Raw genomic sequence first — 22,321 nt, 5'->3', positions numbered from 1 at the left:
TTTTTGTTGTTGTTAATTCTTTTGAGAATTGAATACAATGTATCTCAGCCATATTCACCTCCCCTTCACCATCTCTTCATTCCTTACCCACCTAGGTTTATGTTCTTTTTGTAAGCACTAATTTGTGCTGCCCACATGCCCTTGGATATGTAGCCTTCTACTGGAGCAACATTGACTAACCAGGGTCTACATTCTTAGATAAAACTGGCTCTTCCTCTCCTAGCAGCTAGCAGCTGCTCTCCCAATAGCTTCAGGTCTAGGGGCAGGGTTTTGTGCCCAATTCCCTTCTCCCTGCTGGGATTTGGTATGGCTTGTTCTTCTACAGGCCATATGCATGGTGTCACAGTGACGGTTAGTTTATATAGGCAACTCTCTGCTGTGTCCAGAAGATACTGCTTCTTTGTATCCACTGTCTCTGGCTCTTATGCTCTTTCTGTCCCCTCTTCCACAATGATCTCTGAGTCTTCAGAGGAGAGGATGCCATATATGTGTCCCATTTGATAGCTCAACATTGTGCAGTCTTATATTTTTTGCACCTTTGCTTGTGGTCTCTTTGTTAATTAGCTACAAAAAGAAATGTTTCTAATTTTATTTTTAATGTGTATGAGGTCTTGCTTGTGTGTATGTATGTACATCATATGTGTGCCTGTGCCTGGTGCCTGCCGAGGCCAGAAGAAAGAATAGGATTCCTTGAAACTGGAATTGCAGGTGCTTGTGAACTGCCATGTGGGTGGGTACTGGAACCTGAACACAGGACTCTAGAATAGTAGCAAGTTCTTTTAGCAATCAAACTGTCTCCATGTGTTTTTATTTGTCTGTGTTTTGAGGCAGTTTTTCTTCAACTTTTTAGCTCAGTCTGGCTTGCTCCTACCTCCTCCTTTTGAGTACTTTAGATATATGTCACTGTAGGCAGCTCAAGAAATAATTTTAACTATGATAGTTCAAGCAAAGAACTTGATTGCTCACATTCAACCAAGTAAAAACAAAGACCTGTTACTACCAAGAGTTTTAAATTGCTCCTACTGACAGGTGAATATAGTGTCTCACCCATCCTCCAATAGAATCTTGAGTTAAATTGATTGCTGATGAAAGTCTAACCAAAATTTGCTTTAATAAATAGAGCCTTTTGATAATTTAATGCCAGCTTAGTAATAATTTAGGTAATGTATGTGTAAGAATCAAAAAAATTTTGTTATCTTGAGTTTAAAATGTTTTCCTTTTTTGTATATTCCAAGCTTGGGTTTGGCATCATCCCTCTGCCCCCTTTGAAAACAAGAAACTGTTTTCAGAACAGTAATGAACATTTCAGAACTCCTTAATGAACATTGTTTTAGATAGCAAAAGCAAAGACTATAATATTGAGAATCAGTTTTATATATTAGATGCTTATATATGTGTGCTGGTTTGAATGAGAGCGACCTCCATGGTCTCATATATTTGAATGCTTGTCCTCAGTTGGTGGAACTATTTTAGCAATGATTAGGAAGTATGTCATGAGGGTGGCCTTTGAGGTTTCAAGATCCCACACCATCTCCACTCGCTCTCTCTGTGCCTTGTACTTATGGATCAGTTGTGAGGTCTCAGCTCCTTTTCCAGTACCATGGCTACCATGCCTGCTGCCGTGCTCCCAGCATGATGGTCATGGACTCTAGCCCTCTAGAACCCCCAAATTAAATGCGTTCTTTTATAAGTTGCCTCGGTCATGGTGCTTTATCACCACAGTAGAAAGGTAGCTAAGAACACATCACTTGCACACATTGGTAAGAATGAACAAACATGCATTTATCCTTTTGATTTTTATTTTCTTGTCATGCCTTTCAAGGTATCTATTTCTGTCTGTGTACCACCCCTCCCTGATTTAGGATCTCACTCGGTAGCCCAGGCTGGCCTCCATCTTATGATCCTCTTGTCTTACTCTCAATTGCTGGGCTCATAAGTCTGTGACTGGTTTATTTACCCCTTTGAGGCAAATGAAATGGGTAAGTTGTGTGTTTCATGAAATATTTGGTGGCACTGTTGCTGTTAAAGCAGGTTATCATCCAAATGTGTTGAAACAGCGAGACAGGCAGTAGTCATTGTTGACTGGAGTTAGCACTGGTCATTGTCTAAACTAGTCTCACCTTATTGGGGCTGAGCAGTGTTGAATGATTTTAAAAGACTGTGATTTAAATGATATCTTGGTTTTCAAATTTTGATTTCTTTAAAAAATTACATTTTAAATAGGGCAGCAGAATGTAAACAAGAAAGTTAATTTCCACTTAGGAATATCAGTCATTTAAATCAGGGTAGCCAAAGAATTTTATTAGTGATATTGGAGCTATTTCTAATGGAAATGACTTTTATCTATACCTGTTCTTCAAATTTGTAACTGTCTTTTATTCACTTAATAAAGTAAATAAGTAAGGGCCAGAGAGACTGCTCAGGGGTTAAGAGTATTTGGCGATCTTGTAAGATGGCTCAGGTTTTGTTCTTGGCACCCACATGGTTTTCTAGTCACCTGTTTTTCTAGTTCTAGGATATTCAGTGCCTTCTGGCACTTAGATTGTGTGTCCGCATACATGAAGGCAAAATACACATATATTAAAAAAAACAAATCTTAAAAGTAATGTAAATATAACTTGATTTGGTGTTTTACAAATACAATTCAATTTAAGTTAAACTAAGTATGTAGTTGATTCTCGTTTATTTGTGGTAGTTATATTCTCTTAGGTTTCTTTCCTTCACACTGATAGAGAAAACAGAGCCATTGTTTTTGGTGAGGAATTTGTATAGCTGTGTATCTCTTACATAGACTGTGATCTTGAATACCTAGTTCTGATAGGATTCTATGTATGCTGCATCAGAACAGGAGCACCATTATGTTAAGAAATTTGCCCGAGGCTATCTCCATGTGGAGTTGAGTTCAAACCCCCTCTGACTGACCCCAGAGCTATATTTTGCACTGTACCACATCCGTCCTCCATTATCTCTAAGTCAGAGCTGAAACAAAAGGCAGAGTATCACCTTAGTCTACCTCAGTTGATGATATAGTTAGTAGATGACCCAAACTTTGGGGTACTGTCACATCCATAGCAACCACAATTACTATGAATTCTGCATGTAAAATTAATCTTCAGTAAAATGAATTTGTAACATAGCATTCACAGATAGGAGTTTTGGCCATATTAATACAGCTTATATTTCTATTAAATGAGCTTGTTAATCAATATCCCCTGGCACAAAATTGCCTCTGTTCTATGGGTCACTGACAGTTGGACAATTGTGGCTTCCTCTGTTTACACATTCCTGCTGACACATGGAAGAGGGAGAGAGTGTTTGAAAACTTTACGTAATTATTTAAAGTACTTTCTTTTGTGGGGTGTGTGTGCATGTGTATACAAATGTATGTGGGGCTGGAGGTGTGCTCTCTTGTGTACAAGTGTGGATGTCTTTCTCAGTCATCTCTTTCTATTTTTGTCTGTTTGTGTCTGTCTGTCCATTCATTTATTTCTCTTTCACTGAATCTGGAGTATGCCATTTTGGGTAGATTTGCTGGCTAGAAAGTTTCAAGACATTTATCTATTATATCTTCCTTTGCAGTTTTGGGGTTACAAGCCCAACTTTTGTGTGGGTGCTGGAGATCCGAAGTAGGGTCCTGTTGTTTGGGCAACAGATACCCTCTGAACCTTCTCTTTAGCCCTTTGGAAACTGTTTATAAACAGGCTTTTAAAAGTAGGTGCAGTGTTATTAGATGTGCCTACTTCCTGTACTCCTGTATACAGCTCTTCTGGTGGAGACAATGATTACTAGGACAATCCCAAACTTATACCAATCAGAGACCCTTCAACAGAAGCATTCAAATATTATGAACCCTATGTTTTCCTTAGGCATATCCCTCAGAATCAATTTTCATTGCAGTTAGTACCTATTTTTCCCTACTTGCACCTCTTCAGGTAATGCACTATACAGGATTTGATTTTCCTGAAGATCTAATGTGTAAATTATGCAAAAGGGATGAAGTTAGCTATGAATAAAAGCCTTTCTCTCTTCTAAGCAAGTTCAGAAATGGAGTAATCAGTTTAGGCAAGTGTGTTTTCAGATGTGTTTGACTGTACAGAAATACCCTTCTTATTATGATTTAACATGCATGGTTCATGAATGTATCTAGATAGATAGATAGCTATACATACACGTGTATATGATACATGTACATGAAGTATATGTGTATAAGAAAATGTTTTATAGAACAGTATTTACCATTTCCATGCAGTGTGCTCTGACATTTCATATGGGATTGGTTTTTATGGTTTTGTGTTCTCCTAATGAATATTACCTTACGTTTTGAAGATCACTGCCCTTAACCTTCTGTAGCATCAAACTGAAGATAATTTTCCTGCAAGAAATATGTGTCTGAAAAGTATAAAAAACTGCCTAAATTGTGCCTTTTGCTTTTAGGTTTTAGACAAATTGTTCTTCTGTTCTATAACATCCATGCTTGGCACTTTTTCTGTGGTTTAGTTTTTATTGTACCTAATGCTGATTTCTTTTCTCTCTGTAGTGACAAAGATAAGGAAATTAACGAAGAAGAACTGACTGGTTGTATTCTGAGAAAACTAGGTGAGAATAGTATTTTAAATTGTCTTCAGTTCTAAGCAACAAAGCAACAAATAGTGCTTGTAGACTCTTTTTTTTTTTTAAATAACTAAGTGACTACTCTCTTATTTTTGTCCATCTCTTCGGCCCAGACTATTTTCATTCTTCAAATACCCATTTGAAGACAAAGCTGGTGGTAGAAGTAAAGCGCGTGCTCTCTCTCTCCCTCTCTCTCTTTCCCTCTCGCTGTGTATGTGCGTGCATGCATGCATGCATGCATGCATGTATGTGTGTATGTATGTATTGTGCCGCAGTGGTTTGGGTCCTGACACCCTAAATAGGGGTAAGGGAGTGAAGAAAAGACAGACACAGAGAGACATATACAGAAAAGCTTGGGTCTAATGTGCTCACTCTGATGAAGTCGCAATTGCTACTTCCACCAGAAATGGTGGCGCACTCCTTTAATCCCAGCACTCGGGAGGCAGAGGCAGGCGGATCTCTGTGAGTTTGAGACCAGCCTGGTCTACAGAGCTAGTTCCAGGACAGGCTCCAAAGCCACAGAGAAACCCTGTCTCGAAACCCCCCCCCCCCCAAAAAAAAAGAAAGAAATCTCAGTATTTTATTAGGTACAACAAAGAGGGCTAATCTCGGGAAGAAGTGTCTGTAGGTAGACAGTCTCAGGCTGTAAACATCTGGGAGGAAGAGGAAGCTGCAGTTGCTAGTGTAAACACACTCTTACCTGGACCCCCCAGGAAAGCTTTGCTCTCCTCCTTTGGAACCTGGTCCATATGGTAAATAGCTTTGCTAATTTAAAATGGGTTTGAGACTTTGGAGTCCTTCTCATAGCTGTGCACATGTCAGCAGTACACACTGACTCAAGGCGTCAGTCACTCAGGACTTTCTCTTCTCCATACACGAGTGTATGCTTGTGTGTACATGCATGTGTGTGCTTGAGTAGACATGGAGGCCAGAGGTCGACACTGGGTGTTTCAGTCCCCACCTTCTTTATTTATTTAGAGTCTTTGACTGAACCCGAAGTCGGTGGGTTCAGCTAGACTAGTTGATGAGCAAGCTGAAGGCTTCCTCCTGTTTGCTTCTCCGGGGCTGAGATTACAGGGGTACATAAAGATGCTAGGGATCTGTGCTCTGGTCCGTGTGTTTGCTCAGTAAGCACTTTACTTTTAAAGATTAACTTATTTATTGTGATTGTGTTGTACACGAATGTGTCTGCGTACACCATATAAGTGACTAAACTGAGGTTTTTAACCTTTGTGCTTGCACATTTTCCAATGAGGAACATTGCAGTGATGGCTTGAATGTGCCGTTTAAGCTTAGTTGGTAAAAATGGATCTTTTTTGCTATGATTTCTAGAATTTTAGATTTACTGGTGTATAGGATTTGGAAGAATGAGTTTTTTATACATCTGATACTGTGTCAGTCGAATTTATCCCCTCTATTTTTTGTGACATTTTCTTTATTAGTGTTCCAGGTTTGTTAATAGCAAGTAAGTTGCTGTTAAAACTGTTAAATGGGAAAATTATGCTGATGTCTATATATTTAATCATTTGTTTTTTTTAGATGGCAAGATTGTTTTACCAGGCAACTTCCTGTACTGTACATTCTATGGACGACTCTGCAAGTTACAAGTCTTGCAAGTTAAAGGGACAGATGGCACGACATTGGGAAAGCCTCAGAGTGCCTCTGACACCCAGGGAGTGGCCTCTGAACATTCTAGCGTGGAGAGCAGTGACGTGGATATATCTTTCCAGCTCAGCCAGTTAGATCTGAAAGAACCTCAGAGCCCAGTGTCACAGAGTACCCCCTGTAAATCCGCTAATGACAGGACTGTGAATGAAGCAGGGGAAGTTTTGTCGGATGTTACACAGAGCCCCAGAGACGGCAGTGGACTTGGACTTAAATGGAGTTTGGATTCATCCAGAGAAGGAAATACACGGCCTATCAGTGAAGAGAAACTACTGAAGTCTACCAATGCAGGGGCAAAGAACAATACTGATACATTTTATTTTATTTCTTCAACAACAAAAATCAACCTTAAAAAAATTTGTACAAATTCAAAAGAACAAGACAGCCAATTCAAAGTAACTTACGATATGATTGGAGGCTTAAACAGTCAGCTGAAAGCAATAAGAGAAATAATTGAACTGCCTCTCAAGCAGCCTGAACTTTTCAAGAGTTACGGTATGTCACCTTTAGTTTGCTATGTTCCTGTTCCATTCAAACTCAGGCAGTTGGTTAGCCCCACTCTGATACAACTCCTCATCCTCTTGTCCTTAGCTTCTGTGTCGTGTGTTGTACTGGCTTTGGGAGATGATAGTTGAACGGCTTTTCTCGATGGTTGGTCTTTTAAGTTGTGATTTGTATGAGTGACAGGTGTGTCCCCTGTGTTAGCATATTACCCAATGTTGGTGGACTGGATCTTCAGAAAATATCTTTATTTTATTTTATTTTTGGTTTTTTGGCACAGGGTTTCTCTTTGTATCTCCAGTTGGCTGTCCTGGAACTTACTCTGTAGACCAGGCTAGCCTCAAACTCACAAAGATCCGCCTACCTCTACCTCCCTGAGTGCTGGGAATAAAGTGTGTGCCACTATCGCCTGGCTGAAAAGTATCTTGTTATTCTAGATAAGTAATAATGTCTAGAGAAATAAGCAGATAGTCATAGTTCAGTTAAACCTTGTTAGGAAATTTAGTTCTTTGTGTGTCTGCCTTGAAGCAAGTAGTTAACAGAGTAACTCACTCCTAGGAAACTCAGAGCTACTTCTGCATGTTGTTGTACAAATTCTTTGCTTCTATTTCTTATGTAATGCCACCCATTTTTCCCCTTTCTTATGAATCTTCACGTATGTAAAAGGAACTCATGGATTTGTGTATTTTTTTTTAGTAATTTTTGTATTAAGAGTACAACTTGGAAGAAATTATGTTGTGTTCTGATTACTGAACTCTGCTACCTGAGATGGCGCAAGACAAGGGCTCTGTTTTAAAAAAGAAACAAAAACACCAAAAAAAAAATTATGCTTCCCTCACTGTGTGATTTGTAGAGATAGAGGAAAGTCATTGCTGGGCTCAGGATTTGGGATAAATAGTACATCTTTCTGGGAAGTAGGGAGAGGTAGGATTCCATTTCTAACTTATGTTGGAAGTTGTATGGCCATTTAACAAGAAAATTAATAATCATACTGAATGCACTGTGTATTTTTGTGTTTTTTTTTTTCTTGTAGGAATTCCAGCACCTAGAGGGTTGTTACTCTATGGTCCTCCCGGCACTGGGAAGACAATGATTGCTAGGGCTGTTGCTAATGAGGTTGGAGCTTATGTTTCTGTAATTAATGGTCCGGAAATTATAAGCAAGTAGGTATATGATTTAAAGTAAATGTTCACTACTAAGTTTATATATTTCTTAAATAGTTGTGTTACATTTTTGCCTAGATAGTCCATGCTTTAAACTGTTTTTGAGTATTTTAAATTTGCCCCTCTTTTTCTGAGGCATGGTCTTACCTATGTACCTTAGCCTGACCTTTACTTTCGATCTTTTTGCCTTCATTCCTCAAATGCTGATATTTTATATTTGCTTCTAAATTTGCTTTATATTATGCACAAAATTTGAAAATAAAAGTAATTTTAAGTATTTTAGAAATGCTTGAAAATTCAGACCACCTTTTTATAGAAAAAATTTTTATAAATACTAGGAAATGTAAAACACTACATGTTTTTTATTCCTTACAGATTCTATGGTGAGACTGAAGCAAGGTTACGCCAGATATTTGCTGAAGCCACTCTACGGTACTGTTAATATTTGATGTTTTCGAATTAATAATTGAAACTCTGTTTAGTGAAAAATAGTGGCACTTTATGTAAAACTAAGGAGTAACACAAAGATAGTGATAGCCTTAGAGATTGATGGGAGACTTTAGGAAATGTTATCTGTTTTTGGAAGTTTGATAAAGAAGTTACTACATGACATAAAGTAGAAGAATTAAGACAGAGAAGGAAACTTAGGCTGGGTGGAGATTCATCGCAGGAGAATAGACTGCTTTAGTTGGTTCTTGGTAACATTTCCCGTGCTATTAGAGTCTTTTCCAGAGAGTGTTTGTCTGTACTGACTCTTAAAAGGATTTGTCCATGATTTTCTGTAGCATTTTCAGGATTCAGGTCTAGTAGTTTTTAAACCTTTGCATATGTTTTGGTGTAGAATATGAAATATCTTCATTCTACATGTGGGTATTTAGTTTTCCAGGTTTTTTTTTTTAAATCCAACAATTGTTTTAGACATGTTTGTTAAAAATTGTATGACTATTGCTGTGTCCTTTATTCCATTAGTCTCTGTGTCTGTTTTTGTGTCAGTACTGTGCTGGGTTTTTTTGTTGTTCTGTTTTGCTTTTCAAGATTGGTTTATTTTTATGTGTATGAACGTTTTTCCTGTATGTATGTCTGTCTACCACTTGCATGCAGTGCCTCAGAAGAGGGCATCCGATCCCCTGGAATTGGAATTGCAGACTGTTGTGAGACCCCAGGGTACTGAGAATCAAACCCACTTCATCTGCAAGGCTCCCCAAGTGCTCTGAATTGCTGAGCCATCTCTCAGGCGTTCATGCTGCTTTTCTCACTGTGGTTCTGTAGTAGTCTGAGATTAGAACCTGGTAGCTCCAGTGTTTCTCTTTCTGCTTACTATGACTTTGGATGTGATAGTGTGCCACAGAGGTCTGTCCTATCCTTTATTTTTGTTACTGTGATAAAATACTCAGATAGAAAGCAACTAAGTGGGGCAAGGGTTTTTTTTTATTTTCATGTTTTCCTTTTTTTTCCCTTAGCTTACAGTTCTAGGTTGTAGTCCATTATTGTGGGAAAGTCAAGTAGCAGCTCAGCTCAGCTGGTCATATCACGTCCATGGTCAAGAGCAGAAAGAAATGAGTGTATCAACATTTGCTTGCTTGTGCTCAGCTTGAGTTTTCCACTCTTAACTGTTCAGGGCATGTAGGGAATGGTGTCTTTCCTATGGATTTACTTCAGACAGAGTTCCTCAGAGACATGCCCAAGAACCAATTCAATTTAGATAGTTCCTCATTGAAATTGTAGAGTGATTTTAGGTTGTGTTAAGTTGACATTATAGCTAGCCATTATGGAGTCTCATTTTCTATGGATGCTGGAATGTTTTTCTAGTTCTATGAAGAATGTCACTAGAATTTGATAGGGAGTACATGAAATCTATAGGTTGCTTTTAGTGACCTTTGTAACGATTTTAATTAGTATTAACTGTCAATCCATAACATGGAAAGTCTTTCATATTCTCTTGCCTTCTTTATCTTTTTCAGTGTCTTGAAGTTTTCGTGTAGTTTTTTTCACCTCCTTGGCTAGATTTTTTTCCTAGGTTGTTTTTCTTTGTCTAAGTCACTGTAAGTGGATGTGAGTTGGTTTAGTTGTTCTGATTCTCTCTGGGAAAGTTTGTTATCACTGTATAGAAAGGTACTGGTTTTCATGTAATTTTGTATTGGTACTTAGCTGAACCTGTTCACCATGTCTTAAGTTTCCTGCTATAGCTTCTAAGTTCTTATATGTAGGATTATGTCATTTGGGATAAGGATACTTGGGACTTTTTCCTTTTTGTTTGCACCTCTTCCCTTTTACTTTCCCTTTCCTTTTTGATGATACTGAGGATTGATCCTAGGGCTTCATGGATGTAAACAGAGTTACAGCCCCAGCTGCCCCTCTTATTTTTCTTACTTACTGCTGTCCCTGTGTCTGAGTACTGTATTGAGGAGTAGTGAGGGTAATACATTTGTATTACTCCTGATTTTAGAGGAAATGCTTTTAGTTTTCCCCATTTTGTGTTATGTTGACCAAGGGCTTTCTTGGCTTCATTATGTGCCCTAAGTTGGTCTACTTAGGCTCAGGGCTATGGTATGACATGCCAGAGTTATTATAAGTATATAAGTTCTACTCTTGGCCCCCAAGTCAGGCTTGTCTTTCTCTGTGCACTCCATTGCCAGAGCAGAGCTGCTTCAGCTTGTTAGTATTTGGCCTCAGGCTTTCCATAACTGCCTCTTAGGGCTTTGGCTTTGCTTCACTTTGCGTCAGTTCCGAATAATGGGTTTTCTCTCAAGATCTTCCCCAGTCTTGCCCTTAGTGTCATACATAAAATGGGATTTCTCTTTGCTGACCCATCTGCTGAAAGAAATGCTGTCTCCCTGACAACCACAAGTGGCTTTCAGGCTTGTGCAAGCTCTGGGCTTGTTCCATGTTGCTTGTGTCTTTTCACTAGTCTCCCTTTAAAAAGTGGGGGTTGCAGGTGGTTCTTCCTGTTTTTCCTCCTTCGGCTCAGAGACAGGTGACTGGAGCTGTGTACCTCCTGACATTTTATCTATGTCTTTGAATCATTTTGCCACTACTGTGAATCTTTGGAATCGTCTGGTTTTTCTTTTACTTACTCTTACCCTTCCCCAGGTCACACAGAGGTCTTTTATGAAAGGCAGATAGGCTAGAATGTGAGGTTGATGACTTTGCAGTAGAAATAATTGAAGTTTTTTTTATTTAGCATTTGAGTGATTTTGTTTTTAATATTGATAAATAAAATTGAAATGTAATGCATTTGTTTTTAGGCACCCATCAATTATTTTTATTGATGAACTGGATGCACTTTGCCCTAAAAGAGAAGGTGCTCAGAATGAAGTGGAAAAGAGAGTTGTAGCCTCACTCTTAACATTAATGGATGGCATTGGCTCAGTAAGTCTAACACTGGCATTTAGAGTATGCAGTACTCTAAATGTATCTGCTAAATGTATCTGGGTGTGTATCAGGGTGAGGGAAAATCAAGCATGAAGCTGGGTTAACAATCAAGTAATTTAACAATCAAGTAATTAGCTTCCGTAAATTGCTTGGTAACTAAGAGACCCACATAGCCTGGCATGTTTTTCTGTTACATAAATAATTTACCAAGATATATTTGTGTGTGTGTGTCACGTGATATTAATTTAAAACCCAAGACACACGTCAGTAAAGAAGATTCCTTATTAAATCTTAGTGAATTTTATTAAGTTTCCCTAGATATTATGGTATATGCTTGTAGTCCCAGTTCTTAAGGAGGCTGAGGAAGGACGATCATTCCAAGGCCAGGTATGTAGTGTATAGAAGGCCAGCCTTGGCTAAGTGAGATGTGTCTCAATAAACTAAATTTTAATAAGTTCATGAGGTGTTTTTTTTTTCCTTTAGATATGTTTTGCTGTGTAGCGCAAGGTGTCCTAAAAAGAATAACTCATGAGTCTCTTTCTCTTCTTGAGGTAGAGCCTTGCTGTATAACTCAAGTGTCTTAAAAGCTCAGTTCTTTTCTCGCAGCCTCTGAAATGCGTGACTACAGCCTGCTTTATATTTGTGTATTAGTCAAAGCTATGATATGCTAATTCTGAAAATGACGAATATAAACAGGAGTAGAGGAAACTTCTCTCAGACTTTTGACATCTGTTAACCAGAAAAATGTACTTCTTAGATTAGATTGAAAATGGCCAACGTTCTTAGATTCACAGTATGTTAGCACCAAGAGAACTCTTAGCACATAATTCCACACCTTCCTTTTGCACAGTAAAAAGCAAAAGGAATGTTTGATTTTTATTTCCCATTGGTGGGAAATGAATATGTGAAAATAATGTGAATTTTTGTATTCAGTCAGATGTTTCTTTAAGCAGGCCAGGTGTCTGGTTCTGGATGACTGTGATACAAATAGCTGCATTATATTTGGATCTAAGGTCTTTGGTAAGAAACGTGTATTGGGATCAGTGTTGAAGAATCATAGACATCAGGGCTTTTTTAGTGGCTTTTCTTTGCAACTGGGACAAGCCATCTGTGGAATGTGTTCTTGCTTTTGACAGGACTAGAACCACGTGACACAGATTTTTTTTTTATTTTTTTATTTTTTTATTTTTTTATTTTTTTTGAGACAGGGTTTCTCTGTAGCTTTCAGAGCCTGTCCTGGAACTAGTTCTTGTAGACCAGGCTGGCCTTGAACTCACAGAGATCCACCTGTCTCTGCCTCCTGAGTGCTGGGATTAATGGCATGTACCACCACCACCCGACAGACACAGATATTTTAAACTGCAAACATTTAAAGCGCCTGGATGTGTACTTTTAAATTTATAAGTTCATAGTAGTTTATACATTTTCTGCTGGTATCAATTGATAATGTTTTTTTTTTTTCTTATGAAAAGTCACTAGATTGTTAATTCTTATCTCTGAAATTACACTTGGATCATCTGATTAAAACATTGGATAATATCTGAAAGTTTCTAAACATGGTGATCGTAGTACTTTATAATTTGCTATTCTCAACCTCATCTTCAGATTCAGGGATATTGGTTATGGTTCCATATTTTCTGGAATTTAAAAAATTTATTACAATAAAAACCAGGATTGGCAAGATGGCTGGCTCAGCAGGTATAGACTAGCCACCAAGCCTGACAACACGAGTTCCATCCCCACAACTTACATGGTAGGAGGAAAAGACCTGTTCCTGTAGGCCGACTTCTCTGTGTCTTGGCAGCTACTCCCAAATAACCACACAAAGACTTAATATTAATTTTAAATGCTTGGCCAATAGCTTAGACTTGTTTTTTAGCTAACTCTTATAACTTAAATTAACCCATTTCTATTAATCTATGCACTGCCCCAGGCACGTTTACCTCTGTATGTACTCTCCACCCTGCTCACTCTGCTTCTCATGGTGTCTCCTTGGACTCCTAAGAGTAATACATATTTACAGTCTACAGAAAGATTATATCACAGCACACTCTTGAAAATTTTGGTCTCTGGAAGAAAACAGTTCATGTGTGAGAAAGCATTCTTAGATAAGTTGTTAGTTTAGCCTGCTTCTGTATGAATACTATTTAGGTTGTAACCTTCACTTCTAAGTAGAGGAAAAACTACTTAACTACTAGAAAGCTTTATCAGATAAAAAGTATTTAGACCAAACTTTGAAATAGCTATTCTAAAGTTAATAAATGTTTAATAAAAGTTTATTAGAAATAAAATTTGAAAATTTGTTAGTGGAAGTATATGGATTAATGCTTAATACTCTAGACCATCCTAGTCATTCTTTTCCAGAGTCAGTTTTCACCTCTCTATTTTTTTTTAAAAACAAATATGTAATTCATTCTTATTTTATTTTGTTAGGAAGGAAGTGAAGGACGGGTATTAGTTCTTGGGGCCACAAATCGCCCTCAGGCGCTAGATGCTGCACTCAGAAGACCTGGACGATTTGATAAAGAGATTGAGATCGGGGTTCCTAATGCCCAGGACCGGCTTGATATTCTCCAGAAGCTGCTCCGAAGGGTGCCACACTTGCTCAGTAAAGCGGAGCTTTTGAGGCTGGCAAACAATGCCCATGGATATGTTGGCGCAGACTTGAAGGCTTTGTGTAATGAGGCAGGTGAGAGTGACTGTCTCTCATGAGTCTGTATTGACAGTTTATATATATACTGATAATTTGGTTGTTTCTAATTAGAAATAGCTTTATCTTGTTTAGTCATAAAAATGTATGTATTAAATAAAAATGTACATAACTTAAAAAACTATGAAGAAAAAACACTTTCATTTTTACTTCTAGTAGAACATTCTCTTGGAATTTTCCTCAACATGTATGTGCATGCACACATAGCAAGATGTGTAGGTGTTAGAAATGCAGACATTGTTATTACTTTGTTTTGGAACTCAGGAAGTTACAGTTTATTTACAGAGTAGTCTGGTGTTTGTGTTGGAACCATAATAGCAAAACTCAAGAATGTGTTACAGAGACATTTTAACTGAAAATGTGTGAGGGCTGTTAGTTAACTTCTCCACTGCCTACTTAAGAGCATCATAAGGACATAATGGAGGATGTGTGGACACACACCATAGTGCATGTGAGGAGGGCGAAGGAGGCCTTCAGGTGTCTGCTTATTTTTTCCAGGCTAGATGGCCCTGGAGTTTCTGATAAGTATTCTCCTTTCTCTGTGTCATGCTGCTGCAAGTGCTGAGATTCCAAACACGCACTGCTGCATCTAGCTATACACGAGGTTTAGGATTCAGACTTGGGTCCTCATGCTCTACCCCACTGGGCCGTCTTTGCAGCCCCTGTACTTAGTTTTGAAGCTCTTCTGGGCAATAGTTTAGAGTATTTTCAACTGTGGAAAGTATGCTTAAGTGAAGGTAACTTAGAAATAGTTGATTCAACAACTAATTTATTGGAAGAAGTCCATTATGGTTTTCTGAAGGATCAGTCATGTCTGTAATCTTAGATGTATCCCCAGGACTCTATATGGCATGTTTTTACATTCTTTCCTATACTAGACTCTCTTTTTCTTTTTCTTTTTCTTTTTTTTTAGAATTTTTTTAAATTTTTATTTTTCAGTTTTATTTATTTATTGAGGATTTCTGCCTACTCCCCTCCACCGCCTCCCATTTCCCTCCCCCTCCCCCAATAAAGTCCCCCTCCCTCATCAGCTCCAAGAGCAATCAGGGTTCCCTGACCTGTGGGAAGTCCAAGGACCTCCCACCTCCGTCCAGGTTTAGTAAGGTGAGCATCCAAACTGCCTAGGCTCCCCCAAAGCCAGTATGTGCAGTAGGATCAAAAACCCATTGCCATTGTTCTTGAGTTCTCAGTAGTCCTCATTGTCCGCTATGTTCAGCAAGTCTGGTTTTATCCCATGCTTTTTCAGACCCAGGCCAGCTGGCCTTGGTGAGTTCCCGAAAGAACATCCCCATTGTCTCAGTGTGTGGGTGCACCCCTCGCGGTCCTGAATTCCTTGCTCGTGCTCCCTCTCCTTCTGCTCCTGATTTGGACCTTGAGATTTCTGTCCGGTGCTCCAATGTGGGTCTTTGTCTCTGTCTCCTTTCATCACCTGATGAAGGTTAATATTCAGGAGGATGCCTATATGTTTGTCTTTGGATTCACCTTCTTATTTAGCTTCTCTAGGATCACTAATTCTAGGCTCAATGTCCTTTTTTTATGGCTAGAAACCAACTATGAGTGAGTACATCCCATGTTCCTCTTTTTGGTTCTGGTTTACCTCGCTCAGGATAGTGTTTTCTATTTCCATCCATTTGTATGCAAAATTCAAGAAGTCCTTGTTTTTTACTGCTGAGTAGTACTCTAATATGTATATATTCCATACTTTCTTTGTCCATTCTTCCATTGAAGGGCATGTTGTTTCCAGGTTCTGTAGACTCTTTTTCTACTGTGGCATTATGTCAACATCCACCTTATAGTTTCATATTATACTTTTTAAAAGGTTTAATTCTTGTGGTAATAGAAGAAATTTGTTTTTAAATGAGAAATTTCATTATGTTGAGCTTTAATTTTGAATGGAAGGCAACTTTTGTATAACCAATTTATATTTATTATGCTTTGAAGATTTCTTTAATCCTTTACCCCTTTCAAAAAAGGATTTATTTTATATTTAGTTTTGTGTATGTATGTTTTTGCATATGTGCACAAGTACTGGTACCCTCAGAGGCCAGAAGAGGACATGTGATCCTTTGGACCTAAGTTACAGGTAGTTGTGAGCCAACTGATGGGTGTGCTGGGAACAAAACTGTGGTCCTCTGTAGCAGATGCTCAAATGCTGAGCCACCACTCCAGTCCCTTGTTTTATTCTTTTTACCTGCCCCATGTAAGTATGGGAAAAGAAAGAAATACAGGAAAATAAATTCAGATGAGATAGTTGAGAATGTTTGAATGTCTTTCTTTTGATGGAAAAATATTTTTTTTTCATTTTCTCAAAGTTGCCATAATTTCCAAATTGGAGGACAACTGGGTGGGGGAGCTGGTAAATAGAAACATTACATGTGTCTGGTACCTGTAGGGAGGCCTTAAAAGGATGTCAAATCCCCTGGGACTGGAGTTAGAGATAGTTGTGAGCTGCCATGTGTCTGCTGGGAATCAAACCCCTGTCTTCTGGAAAAGCAGCTAGTGTTTTGCTGCTGAGAACTTCTCTCCAGCGAGTAAATAGGCTTTGAGGAAGGGTTGGGTAGGTTTGCATTTAAAATCCCATTTGTGATCTTAGTCAAGTTTGAGCCCTATTCTTCTCCATTTGTGAATTGAGTAGCTTAGAGTAGATGATATTGAGGTGCTGTTGCAACCATGACATTGGTTAGATAAGTGAAAGGGAGAAGATAACAGCAATACTCCAGTTACTTATTAAGCCTGCTGTGGCCTCGTACAGAATATGGATTTCCAGGCTGTCCCAGTCTGTAGGACTGAGGCAGCATCTTTTGTGAAGTACTTAGGCCACACTGACTGTAACTTCTGGCTTAGTTCTTCTCTGTGTCTCTTCAGTTGAAATATGAAAAATATGAAAATTGGAAATATTGCAGTAGTATATACCTAACAACTGGATCTTTTTTTGATGTCCTACCAGTTATAATATTTAATGTTGATAGTTGGGGGTCAAACTTATTTCAGATGTTAATTTTTGAGGTAGTGTGATGTGCTGTGCACAACTTGTCCAGGACTTTGTTTTGTAGCTCGCCCTTGTAAGCAAAGAGCAGCTTTTTGAAGTATTTTATCTCAAATGGACATTCTGTTTACAACCTAGACTGTCTTATCCTGACACTTTCTGACGGCCTTTCTGACTAACCAGCTGCATAGCTTTTTATTCCCTCATTTTATAATGTTCTAAAGTAACAACAGACAAGCAGAGTGACCTCTTGGAAAACATAAAATATTAATTATGTAAACTATCATGAACGTTGGAAGGTGCTTAGCAGCAGTGTTTTCCATGTATAGAGATTTATAAATTTACCTTTTAAGACTGCCTGATTATATTATGAAATAGAACTTGATTTCTTCAAGGAGTGGGCTGTTGATTTTTTTTTAATAGAGAAAGGAAGAATTTGCTTTATATTGCTGAGAATTTATCTTAGCATTCATGTTAATTACACATTGTTTCAGCGTATCCATATCAAACTGGGGTCCTTGTAAGATAACATCACAAAACAGAAGAAATTAAAATTTATTTCCATTGATATTATTGTTATGGCACTTAAATTGGTTTAATAGCAGTGCTGAATCTGATTTTTATGACTCAGAAATTCTTAACCTATGGTGTCCAGAGCTATAAGATGTTCATACTTGCTTATTTTTTTTTTTTAGCAGAAATTTTTGGAGTATCTGCTTTGTACCTGAAAGAACCTGTTTCTGAAGTTTTTTCACCAAAATTTGAATTCTACCAACTTTTTCTTTATTTGAACTAAAATATTGAGTTAATAAAAATTCCACATTTTAAAGACCAGGGAAATAACATGGCTCACTAGAAGAAAGCTTGCAGAGCTCTGGGTTAAAATGGTAGTTTTATATTTTATCAGCTAAGAGGTAGGGCAATCCATTCTGCCTCTTGATTTCTGTTTCTTCAGAAGTTAAATAGGGGAGATAGTCTTAAGATGTCACAATAGTTGGCCTATTGTACGTATCTGTCTTACTTACTATTAGTGCTATGCTGGAAGAGGTAGACATGCTTTCTTTATTCAGATACACAGGCACTCAATGTGTTTATTGAATAGATTGTAAGTGTAGTGATATTTTATTTGTATTCTAAGTTCAGAGGGCAAAGCAGCTATACTAGATGGTGATACTGGCTAGGGAGTGGTGGCTCACACCTTTAATCCCAGTGTTTGGAAGTCACGCACCTTTAATCCCAGCACTAGGGAGGTGAAGACAGGAAGGGATATAGCTGAGCATACTGAGGGGAAGAGACAGGAATTCGCTGGACTGTAGAGTCTGGGGTTTGGTGGAGATGCAGTGCACTATAGGCAATCTGAGGATCACCCATTTGGTCTGAGCATTGATAGAGGTCTCTCCAGTGGCTTACTGCTCTGCTTCTCTGATCTTCAGCTTTAACCCCTGTCTCTCTCTCTGGGTTTTTATTATTCTTGCTACATCTGAGACCCAATGTTTGGGGTATGAATTTACCCAAAAGTCCTTTGCTTTCTAGTTCTTTTCTAGCTTTTCTGTTCTCCATACCATAAACTTTCTTGAGTGAGCATTTTACTCTTTTTATCTTCAATCTCCCTCAGTACCCTCGTAAAATTATCACTCATTACAGATTATGTATGTGCATCTAACTCTCAAGTCATCTTCTGTCTTGTGTTCCACCTCCTTTCAGATCTTCTCCCAGTCTCTCTGAAGTCATTGCTTGATTTTAGTGCATTCAGGAAAAGGGCAGTAGCAAAAGGCATGCGACTATTGTACTTGTTTTTAATGACACCCTATCAGTGCTATTCTTTGATTTTCTTCGTAAATATTATTTGTAAATCGTTTTATGTTTGCAAAATACCTGTTCTTTAGTATATAATTTCAGTTTGTCTTCTTCCTGCTGCCTAACTTAAGCACTTGAGTTGTTCTTTAATCTTCCTTAAATTTCTGTCCCCATCACCATTAATTCCTCCCTCCATTTTATACATACCTGTAAGTACAAAATACTGTAAATGCTATAATATCCACAGAGTTTGGGGTTAGTAGTGTTGTTACTTAGTCGGTATTTATGGAATAAGTGATCAATTTTCTGTTCTTTTCCTCTTCATAGGTCTGTATGCCTTGCAAAGAGTGCTGAGAAAACAGCCTAATCTCCCTGATAGAAAGGTGGCTGGTATGGTGAAAATTACCCTCAATGATTTCTTACAAGGAATGAATGACATCAGACCTAGTGCTATGAGAGAGGTAGCAATTGATGTCCCAAATGTAAGTAATTTATACCCTATGCCACCCTTACTATTTGAATACTGTTCTTAAGGAAACTGAGATTCCGAGATGACTGACTTAACTAGGCTAACCTTTTTAAAATAGACATGTAAAATTAAATGTTCTCTTGAGATAGTTATAAATCCAGGGTGTAACATGAAGGCCTGCTTGTTGGGGTTTTCTGTCCTCCCACCAGGTTCTATAGCTGTTTAGCCCCAAAGAAAATCACACAGAAGTCTTCATAAGTTATAAACTGATTGGCCCATTATCTCAGGCTTCTTATTAACTCTTATAACTTATATTAGCCCAATATTCTAGTATATGTTAGCCACATGGCCTCGATACCTTTTTCAGTGGGGCAGATCATATCTTCCTTCTTTAGTGTCTGGACAGGACTGGGGAGGAATGGGCTTCCTCCTTTCCAGGATTCTCCTGTTCTCTTTGACCCACCTCTACTTCCTGTCTGGTTGTCCCTTTTATACTTCCTACCTGGCTACTGACCAATCAGCTTTATTTAAAACGTAATTGACAGAATACAGAATTGCCCCACATAACCAGGGAAGTTCTTTGATAACTCGGAGAGGCCCGATGGAGTATGCATATTGCTAAACTCTGCTGCTCTGACTTGAACTTCCTCACTGTCAATTGGACTCTGAGTATTTGGTGTATTTAGGCATATGGGGTTTTGTCAGATGGAAAAACTTGTGTTTTTATCATCATATTCAAATGATCACAGTGTCCTCATCCCACTTAACTTTAAAAAGAATATATAAATGGAATTATAGGAGATACAACCTTTTAGAATTAGCTTTTTCACTTAACATAATTCCCTGGAAATTTTTCTAAATCAGTAGTTGTCCATCTTTGACCCTTGGGAGTTCAAAAGACCTTTTCACAGTGTTCACATATCATATACCCTGTATATCAGATATTTACATGATGGTTCATAAAAGCAAAATTACAGTTATGAAGTAGCAATACAGTTTTATGGTTGGAGGTGACCACAAGGCATGAGGGACTGTATCAGGGGTCACAGCATTAGGAAGGGTGAGAACCACTACTCTAAGTAGTTACATTTTTCAAAAAAGAAAAAAGATAAATGTGATCTGGATGATTAGTTATAATAATTATTACTAGTCTATACATGGGCTTATTGCTGCCATGTTGTTTGTTTTCTATATTATGGTTCTTTTGTTCTTTTGTTGTTCTTTGTATTATGAGGATTTTTTTTTTGATTCCTTACTCTTGATATCTGTGTCTGTTACAGGTTTCTTTTTTTATGATTATGCTTACCTATGATTTCTAATAGCTCAATGATTATTTTAAACAGATAAATGCAGCTGCATACAAACTACAACTTTGCATCTTTAGTAATACTGATATTTTACTTCACATTATTTATATATTGTCTGTCTTTACAAGTTACTATAGTTACTACTAATAACATTTGCCCTTTAGGTTTATAGTAGAGTTAAGATGATGTATATGCCACTGTTAATGGTTTACGCTATCTGAATTTTAGTATGTTTTTACCATAATGGGGACTATATATCTTATTGATAGATTCTTTCATTTCAAATTGGAAAAATGCTAATTGCCATTTTCTACGAGGCAAATCGAGTTACTTTTGCTTATCTGGTAAAGCTTCATTTTCCTTCATTCCTGAAGGTTCTTTCTTATATATATATAGCATTCTTGGTGGACTATTTTTTAAAGTACATCTAGTTCTGGGGATCTGGTTTATAGTGGAGCATTTATGTGCTTTTTCCAAGGCCTTGTTTTCATCCCAAGTTCCACAAAGACAGAATTTACCTCAGCCTCCTAGTCTGCAGTTTTTCTGCTGAGTACCCTCATTGGGGGCAAAGGGCCCAGTGTGCATGATGGCCTGCTTTTCTCTTGCGTGCGTCAGCATCCCTTGATATTTGAAAACTTGGCGAAGCATGTTGGTGAATGGTGAAGTCTCTGGTCCTCGATCACCCAAGCAGTGTTGGATATGCGTTACATCTATCTGATGGAGTGGGCCTTAAATCAAATCAGACATTGGTTATTCCCATAAGTTCTGTGCTTCCATTGCCCTAGTTTATTTTACAAGCAGAACAGATTGTAGATTTTTGTGGCTGGGTTTACATTGTTTCTTGTTTACATTTCCCTTTTGGTAGTGTGCACAGTAATTTGTCATACCAAAGATACTAATGTAGGGGTGAAGGCTCCATGTAGACACCAGCTGGACTTCTTCATGTTCAGTTAGTTGTCCTAGCGATGGTGTCCTGCTGTCAGTTTGTGGAGTGCAGCCTATTGTCTTAACAGCAGCCTTGGTTGTTTGGGGATTTCCATGTGACCTTTTTGGTCAACAACTCAGTTGAATGCAACCCAGTCTCACTACTGGATTCTTGTTTGGTAACAGAGATGGCTAGTCGAGACTCTGTATCTCCATTATTAGGAAACCTCATTAGAATTACCTTCATGTATTTTAGGAAGTTTCCACTGCACTTGGTTTCCATATCAACCCTCAAATGCCCCTAAGTTCCAGCTGTTTCTTCCTGCATTCTTTCTTTCTACCCTATCTTCCTTCCACTTTCCCATTTGATCTTCCTATTCCCTTCCCACCTGCCCCTGTCCACCTGAGAAGTCTACTCTCTTTCTTTCCCAGGGATATTCATGTGTCCACCCTGACCTTCCTCTATAAATCTAACCTCTCAGAGTTTACGGATTGTGGCTTGGCTGTTAGTCACTGTGTTCTTCAGCATTAGAATTTCTGTTCAGTTTTTTTCTTAGAGTGTCTCTCTTGAATTCCCTTACTTATATATTGCTTTCCTGACTTTATGCAATTGTTTATATATGGTCTCCTATAATTATAATTCACTGATCTTTTTTAACATGACTATTTTGAGGTTTTTGCTGATGAGTTTGAAGTTTCCTGGTATTATTATTGTTAAAGTTTTGTTTAGTGTGCATGTGTTTGTGTATAAGCACATTTATCCTTGAGCCATCTTGTGGTTCTTGATATCCAATTCTTTCAGATATAGTACAAGAT

The 22,321-nt window shown here is 38.1% G+C and overlaps 1 protein-coding gene across 4 annotated transcripts in view; it reads left to right on the top strand.

Annotated features, from left to right (window-relative positions):
* The window catches only part of Spata5 (spermatogenesis associated 5), a 165,905-nt gene that overhangs the window by 7,712 nt on the left and 135,872 nt on the right, over nucleotides 1-22,321 (top strand). For all 4 annotated transcript variants that reach the window (XM_005370383.3, XM_005370384.3, XM_026777639.1 and 1 more), the window contains exons 4-10: nucleotides 4,538-4,596; nucleotides 6,151-6,771; nucleotides 7,811-7,940; nucleotides 8,316-8,372; nucleotides 11,186-11,309; nucleotides 13,746-14,001; nucleotides 19,133-19,287. In XM_005370383.3, coding sequence (XP_005370440.1) covers nucleotides 4,538-4,596; nucleotides 6,151-6,771; nucleotides 7,811-7,940; nucleotides 8,316-8,372; nucleotides 11,186-11,309; nucleotides 13,746-14,001; nucleotides 19,133-19,287 — 1,402 coding nt within the window. The remainder of the gene's footprint in view (nucleotides 1-4,537; nucleotides 4,597-6,150; nucleotides 6,772-7,810; nucleotides 7,941-8,315; nucleotides 8,373-11,185; nucleotides 11,310-13,745; nucleotides 14,002-19,132; nucleotides 19,288-22,321) is intronic.

This window comes from Microtus ochrogaster, unplaced genomic scaffold (assembly GCF_000317375.1).
Source record: "Microtus ochrogaster isolate Prairie Vole_2 unplaced genomic scaffold, MicOch1.0 UNK78, whole genome shotgun sequence".
In the NCBI taxonomy this organism is placed as follows: Eukaryota; Metazoa; Chordata; class Mammalia; order Rodentia; family Cricetidae; genus Microtus; species Microtus ochrogaster.
The sequence above is the reverse complement of the archived record's forward strand: the minus strand, read 5'-3'. Positions and strand labels throughout refer to the sequence as shown.